Source organism: Labeo rohita, chromosome 2 (genome assembly GCF_022985175.1).
Source record: "Labeo rohita strain BAU-BD-2019 chromosome 2, IGBB_LRoh.1.0, whole genome shotgun sequence".
Classification (NCBI taxonomy): Eukaryota; Metazoa; Chordata; class Actinopteri; order Cypriniformes; family Cyprinidae; genus Labeo; species Labeo rohita.
In genome coordinates this window covers 19,034,045-19,042,418 of record NC_066870.1, presented here as the reverse complement: position 1 = coordinate 19,042,418, position 8,374 = coordinate 19,034,045, and the positions used below count along the sequence as shown (strand labels likewise).

Sequence of the window (8,374 nt, the reverse complement as noted above, 5' to 3'; positions counted from 1 at the left end):
ATCAGCTCCCCTATGAACACAATATGTGATTACGCTGACAGCAGAACCTGCCATGCAGGGTGCAAAGGACAAAGCTTCCTCTTGCTGCACAAACCTGCCCAGAAGCACAACAGTTCTCCAAACTGCCTGACAGGATCCTGTGCTCCATGACTGCGTTTAGACGTCGTCCTTCTGACGATGGGCCGGGTTCTAATTAAAGAAAAGCCTCCGTAACATTGTTACACTTATAAACAATGCTTGTTTTCCCCCGCCAAGCCCAACACCTACTCCTCGCTCCAATCTGACAGGCTCAGCCCGCGCTGGAAGCTCACAACAAGGTGGGAAAGCCAATTACTCGTCTCTCTTTTCCTGGCGTGTCACTTCTGCTAAATCACTGAGCTAAGGAAATGCCTTCTCTTTGCGGCGTGTCTAACAGAGCCAACCCCATCCATATTTCAGCCGGCAGCACTGCCATGCTTGACAAACACTTACTCAGTGGTCCTCACAGGAGCGCGGCGCTGCATTGGGTCCAAGACACAATGAAGAGCAGCAGCTGTGAGGGACCCTGATGGATGGGATAGTTTGTATAAGCAGGCCCAAAGAGCATTGTTCCTGTCGACTGCATCTCTAACACAGTCGATCACTCTGACACGAGGTTTTCCTGGAGTTTATTGTGATTCAGACACTGACTTTCCAAAGAGGAGACAGGAGGAGAGCTGGAGATGTAGTCTCGACGAGATGTGTATCATACTTTTTTTGCCTTAACTGCAGTGATATTTCTGACCTCATCACATCAAAATTGGAGACATGTGTTAGCATACAGACTAGCATACACCCTCAAAGCTAAAAAAAAAAAAAAAACTTCAAGTCAGGTTCTGATTCGTAATCACAACATTGTCTAATGAAATCAAATACACATACGGTTAGGACAATATCTATGCTGTGATTTCAGCTATACCTGCATGTAAAATAGAGTTAGAAGCAACAGAATATCTCATTTTAACTTAAAAGTGCTGCTCCTCTCTGCCGCTCGCTGAACAGAGCAGATGCAGAGATAGATGTGTCCACGCCGGGAAAGCAAGACCTCGTGTTCGTGCGGCAGTACCGGAGAGTCTCAGAAACTAAATAAGGTTTGTCCAAGAAGTTGCTAGATTGTTGCTAGGTGCTTTTTTGGAAAAAAAAGTCACGAAGAGGGTCTGAAAAGTCGCTAAGTTGGCAACACTGATCAGGGCAGGTCTAAGGTAAGACGCCAGTGTCAATCAACTGTCGTGGGAGTGGCCTCTGTCGGAGTGTCGCCACACAGACAAGAAGCTGAGAATGGCTTGATTTGAAAAAGGGGATATTGTTTTTACAAACTAAATAAAAATCCACCCAGTGGTTTTTATTTACACTGCCAACACACATTTATGTTCAAACATGTAACATGTAAACAGTCTCACTTATTAAACGTTTTGATTTTCTAAGCGGTGTAGTGTCATACGCTCAGTCCCCACCCAAGACCACTGAAGGCCTGTCCCATCTTAGCATATTTTACACTTTCAGCAGGTATGATAATTATCGTATTTGTACGATAATTTTGATTGGCATTAAATCTGTACCACAAAAGGAACCCCTCAATATCTGGCAACATGCAGGCTTCCGATGACAGCGACTCAGAAGTGGGGTTTTGAGCTTCCCACTAAGATAGCCTAGTTATTTTTGTATTGTGGTAATTTGCAGGTTATGTCAAAAAGTTGTCGGTCCAGATAAATAGCTCTATTCTGTACGTTTGACTCATGTATGATTATTTTTTTCCAAAAACGATCATTTTTAAGATTCTGGTACGATACTTGGTTATTTCCAATTTGGCAGAGCAGTAGCAGCTGTAGCGACAACAATGTCTCGTAAGAAATGCAAGTATTTTGTAGTTGTGAACATAAGAGTCCTAATTTTCTCTCAACATTAGAGCCACTGAGGACGCAGTGGATTAGTTTCATTCTTGATGGTAACACACCACCAAATACACAAAAAAGGCAGGAAGAGACATGCACCTGAAAGAGCTGTTTTTGACACGGTAAAAAGTGTTGTTTTAGGACTTTAGGAATTTTAGCCAAAATATTTAGCATTTCATGTAGACCCTAAAGAATCATACCAAGGTCATTCCACAAAATCTGTGCCTTTTGCATCCCTAAGAAATAATCAAAAAGATGTAATATAACAACAAATAAACAATACTATCTATGCTCATCAATATTACATACAAATTCAAACATTATTTTAAATAATTTAAAAGCTGATTTATGCTGATAAGATTTTGTGGCCTGTCCCTCACTTTGACTTTTAATTTGCAAACTGAAAGAAAAATCACATTTGCATATTGTTCTTAATGTAGGCTCACTGTCAAACTATGTTTTTGCCATAAGTATGCATTTTTGTTTCTATAAAATATAAATAATTTTATTGGTGTCCCCTGAGTTCATTTCAGCCTTGTTACCCTCATCAAAAAAAACCTTGCAAAATACATTTAAGTGACAACACTTCTGGGAAGTTACATCATCTCTCATCCAGGATTCCAACACCTAAAACACCTAAAACATAAGTAACATAAGTACATAACTCTCACTCCTCTATAATGTTCTATTTTTGATGATTTATAAGGCTTGACTGAGGAGAGACATCAAGTGATGTCAATCTTGTTGCCATTTTTAAAAATGTAAATTAAAACAATTGTTTCTTACATTTAATATAATCAATATCTACAAGTAAAATCCTTTGAAAGTGTACAATTTGTGCTTTTGCGAACTTGACTATTAGCTAGCAATTAGCAAATTTGTTTGAAATCGTCAAACCTGTTACCGTCAACCTATTACTTTTTAAGAGTAACAGGGATGACATTGATTAGGTTTGACCCTATTTTTAAAGATTGTCTGTGTAAAATTCAAACATTGGTCACCCTTGGTATACTATTGAGCTAATGCCTGTATCATGGCATATGAGTTCTAATTAAATCTATCTTGTAAAGTTGTGTCGGTAACAGGGTTGACAAAAATACCAAAACATGAGGTAGTCATAAAATAATAAATTACATAGTCTAAGATGGCACAATACAGTTTCACAGATATTTCAAAAATAGTAACATTTTTTCACTTTTTCCAAGTGGAAAAGGCACCCGTTTCATGGAATGACCCACAACTTGTGAAAAATGGGCATCCAGTGTCTTTTTTTAATGTTGATTTCAAAAATAATTGTGCTGCTTAATATTTTTGTGAAAAAAGAAATATATTTCTTTTGCAGACTTATTTGATGGATAGAAAGTTCAAACAACGTTTATTTAACATAGTTTTTTTTGTTTTGAACAATGTGAATGTTTGAACAGTGTCTATTTACTTGCAGCCCCGATAGAAGTAAATGCTATTATTGTAAGAGTTTCATTTAATGGGTTTAGCATCTGCACAACTATTTGGTATTACTGTACTGTAATTAAAATAAAAAAATAAAAAAAACCCTTCAATGCGCCAAATTCCTGTTTCAAAACGAAATGCGTCATCCCAGGCATAAAAGTTGCACTTGAGCTAGCTGTATATCATTACATTTAAAAAGAGGCAAAGACGTGTTTCACACTTTATTCATAGAAAAGCACTGAAATTCAACACAAATCATATAAAATGGTAGTAGCATTACATAAATAGTAATAAATTTTTGTTTATAGACATTAGCTCAAGAGGTTGCACAAACAAAAAGTGTTGATGAACTATACTTTTGTGGCAACAAATACTGGATACCTTTTTATAATTCAGTAGCACAAAGAGGCGACAAACACTTTCCCTTAAATTAAAACGAAACGAAATCAAACAGTAGATGAACTAGTGAACAATCTCTACCAGCGATTATTTTTTTCCTTCTAAACTCTAGGGACAGATCAAAACACTGGTACAGTTAACACATACAGACACTTAAGAGTATGGAAGAGAGAAATCAAAAGCCAGAGGAGGTTATTCTCTTTTTGCAATGCCATTGGACCAACTAGTTAGCTACAGAAAATGCTCGTTTTTTTACCTTTTTGTTTCGTTTTTTTCTTTTTTATATATTTTTATGTTTTTTTTGTAATCGAACAGGCAGCACTATTATCATTCTGTAGATGTGTGTTTATAAAAAAAAGAAAAGAAAGAAACAAAGAAAAAGAAAAAAGTAAAGATTTCCCTAATCTGCGAGCTTTCTCTCAGGTCCGCTTGAGGAACAAAGGCTGCATAACGTGACTAACACCTTGCGGTTCGAGTATGCCACAGCTGAGACAACTAGTATGAATTTTAGAAAACGAAACCCGTGAACAAAACCAACTGAAAATGGAAACCAGCAAACCATAGAAATTAATCAACCTTAACCAACAACATAGAGAAATCTCCTCAAGATTTAGCCATTAATGAAGCATCTATCAAAGTCTCAATTAGGCAATGGTAAGTCGCAACCTCAAAACCTTATTGCCCCCAAAAAGCCCCAATACAAGATAGTCACGACCCTGAAGGACGTGGACCGCGTCAAAGCGATGGAGAATAGAATAGCAGGCGCCCTTCATCCTTGTTCGGGCCAGTCGAAGGCGTAGGTCCGTTTTCTCTGTGCCGTACTCCACTGACATTGGCAACACAATGTCCTGAAACACATGCAGTGCTTTCAGAGAAGACTATAAGGCTTCAAAGTAAAGAGTTGTACGTAGATCAAAGGCAAAGTCCATCCAAAACTCGAAGCTCGTGCAGATTACTTTACTTACAAGATACAAACGGTTGAATTTTGGGAGAGCGCCCCCACCCCCCGAGCCAAACAAGGAGAAAAGACGGAGGAAGATCGGGGTGAAGAGGGCAAATCGTGAAGTGGTTCTGCATAGTCTGTTCATAAACATTTGTCCTCTCCTTTCTCCTTCTTTACATGCTTCCTCTTGCAAAAATGTTTTACAAAAAAAACAAAAATAATAATAATAATAAAAGAGGATACAAATAAAACAGTAAATCAGAAATGTACACAGGAGCACCTGAGAAATGTTTCTGAAGTCTTTCCTCTTACGGTCGTCACATTCCCAGCCCAACAAATTCAAGTATCCGAAAAGAAAAACATACAGTTATCATAAATAATTATAACTTTACAATTTTTTGAATTGACACTTTCATATTTACAATATCTTAAATGCTTATGCTACTATTTTTTTCTGTTTTGTTTCTTTAAGTGATTCCCTGAGAACGGAGTTGAGCATCTCTTTTCTCGTTTCCTCTCTTCTCGTTTTCCTTCAGATGGAAGCCGCGGAGTGCATTCTAAGTGTTCGGATCCACTGGGGCACTTGTGGAGGGCGGAGGTCATGGAATGTGGAAGATATTACGGTACACTTTAAAGCCAGCTAATTCCTTGTTCTGCCAATGTTGCGTCAAATGCATCTATACAATTCGCCTAATTTGTACGCAGTAAGTAATTGCTGATTCGAATGCGTCATGTAGGGGGTGGAATTTAATGAAGTGCTAGTACATATATATTATTACTGCTACTCAATCTCACACAAGTCTTTTCGTTTCTGTTTTCGTTTTTCCACTGAGAGGTAACGGAGAAACACGTATGGCTGATATTGATGGGTATATATATCTCTGTTGCGTACAAATTCAGCAAGACCAGGAAGGATTGAGCACACGGGTATTCTCGCACGCTGAACTTTCGAACGGAGATTAGGATGAGCCAACAGTAACAAACACAGGAGAGAGGGGAGGGCTCACGTCTTGTGGCTCGCTTGAGTCGTGGTTAGGAGGTTCGGCAGAGTACGAGTTTGAGGTGATGTGCCCGTCTCACTCTTAAAACCAGGCCTTTTCCAGAGAGAGAGAGAGAGAGAGAGTTAAAGCTGATCCGTAAAATACGATCGAGGTATGACGATAACACTGTGTGCGAGTGTTTCAGGAATGACCGTTTTGATTCGAGTGTTCAAGCCCCTTCCAAAACCAACCAAACGCCTCCCCCACGCTCAAAATTGACCACGTAATCATTTGGTTTCTCTTTTATGTGCCACGTTTACATTTTTATCACAACATCTTGATTGAACGAAATCAAGAACGAGCCAAAACAAAAACATAAATGGTCATAATTACAGTTGTTCTTCTCCCCTCCACAGGTTCGACCTGGTAGAATAACTTAGTGAACACGAATCGTTCACAATAAAAACGACAAAACAGATCAAAACAAATGAATAAAACTGAAAAATTCACCAAAAAAAGGAAGAATAAAATAATGCCTTAAATAAACCAAGGATGAAGGAAAAAACGAGGTTCAACCGAAACGTTCCCGTACCAACATCATGAGTTTCTTCTTGCCCTTATAGATCTGTTTGAGGTTGTCTATAAACTGGGCGAACTGAATGTGGCCATCTTGGGCCAAAAGAAAGGTCTCACGGGCCTTACTGAGGAACTCTATGAACTCTCCGTAGTGGCGTGGGCTGATGTGTGTGAGGCGGGAGTGGGTGGTGTTGATGTAGGCGCTGATGGTGGCGTCCAGGAGCTGTCTCAGCGGGGCTTTGTCAGTGCTCATAAGCTTGCCCGAGTTGCGTCTGCCAGGGATGCCGGCCAAGCCGGGGGCCGTCATCGTGCAGCGCCGCAAAATGTCCGAGAGCACCGTGGCGCAGTGAACGCTCTTGACCACCAGGGGGATGATGGCGGCCAGCTCGTTCTTGCCCAGCGAGTGGCTGAGAGCACAAGCCCACAGCACGTCGTTGATGGCCGGATGCGTGTCTTGGTTGTAGGCCAGGTTCAAGTGGGTCATGGCGAGAGACGCCAGTTTGAAGGCTCGAAGGGGGTAGCCGCGGTGCTCCATGTAGCGGGCGATGGTGAAGAGCTGAGAGTAGGTCATGCCCGTGGAGGCGGCGTCGATGACTATCTGGTAAGCCGTCTCGAAGGCGATGTGGTCCTTCTCGCAGAGGGTGAGGGCAGATAGGGCGCAGTTCTGGGGGTCCTTCATGGCACACTGCAGGGCCAGGGTGCGTGCGCAGCTGGCCAGCTCTTCCCGCTGTGGGTAGTCGAGGCTCAGGCGCAGGATGGTGTTGTGGGACATCACTGTGGCTGCCACTATGCTGGTTGCCTCAGTGGGGGTGAAGAGAGTGTACCAGCTCTGCAATATGCTAATCAAAGCTCTCAGACCTGCAGTGAGACAAAAGAACCAATCAGAACAAGTTTTTCTGTGCTTCTACATGCATTTAGTAACTACGTGATAAACTACCCAAGTCATTCAACATCCAACTACCCAAGTCATGTCCAATTTCAGTGAAACATTTAAGTAGATTAAAAGGATAATTAACCCAAAAATGAAAATTCTGTCTTTAATTAGTCACCTTCATCTTGTTCCAAACCTGCAAGAACTTCGTTCATCTTCAGAACACAAATATATTTTTGATGAAATCCAAGAGCTTTCTGACCCTGCATAGACAGCAACGCAACTACCACGTAAGCCAAGAAAGGTAGTAAAGACATTGTTAAAGTAGTCCATCTGACTAGGGCTGCCCTCAACTAAAGATTTTTCTGGTCAACTAGTAGTCGTTCATTTTAAGCATTAGTCGACTATTAGTTGTACGTTTATTAATAAACCATACAAATCATAATAATGCGCCTTTTAATTGCCTACATAGCCTAATAAGTGCTCAAGCTAGTGCACACTAAAAAATGCTTGCCACAGCAAGGAAAAACAGCAAGGAAACTGCGTTAACGTTTTAACAATTTATTGATAAACTAGCGCTTTATTTTCTGACACATCATATCCGCAGTATTGACGCACCTGTACGCATGTTTCACACAGATTACATAATGTGAGAATATGTTTTCTATTTGAATTGGTACATTTCGCTCTCTATATATAGATTTTTCATGTCTATAAGACAAGTATACACAGAGTTCTGAAATTTTGTGCTCAAGTTCACAGAAAACGAGACAGCAGAAAGCGCATTCTGTTTGCTTTTATTATTTTACAAAAGCGTAACGTTTTGTTGTCATTCTGAGTGCACACAAATTAACAGAGTCTTTACAGATTCAAAATATGTATTACTTTTATGTGTATGACCAAAAATTAGTATTTTAAGAGCAAGTGACTGCACCAGCACATCCATCTGTCATGCAGTAAGCACGCTACTACTCAGCTTCCACACTCCACAGACACATTTTTTTAGGTTAACATTAGATTGAGCTGCCATGTAAAGTTGATACTACATACATGTGAAAAGCCATATTCGAGGCTGATGAATGATACGCGAGCATTTGGATGTCCTGCCTGATGTACTATATTACCACGTAATCTAGCCGTTAACTGCATGACTTTGCCTCTTCCTGTTTTTTTCTAAGCAACTAATAAAATTGTGGTTGACTAAGCCTCTTTTCGTTGACTAATGGTTAGTCAACTATTAGGGGGC

At 40.2% G+C, this 8,374-nt stretch overlaps 1 protein-coding gene across 1 annotated transcript in view; it reads right to left on the bottom strand.

Annotated features, from left to right (window-relative positions):
* Positions 1–3,845: 3,845 nt before the first annotated feature.
* The window catches only part of zswim5 (zinc finger, SWIM-type containing 5), a 43,571-nt gene continuing 39,042 nt past the window's right edge, over positions 3,846–8,374 (bottom strand). The window contains exon 14 of the mRNA XM_051128516.1: positions 3,846–7,115. Coding sequence (XP_050984473.1) covers positions 6,253–7,115 — 863 coding nt within the window. The 3' untranslated portion in view covers positions 3,846–6,252. The remainder of the gene's footprint in view (positions 7,116–8,374) is intronic.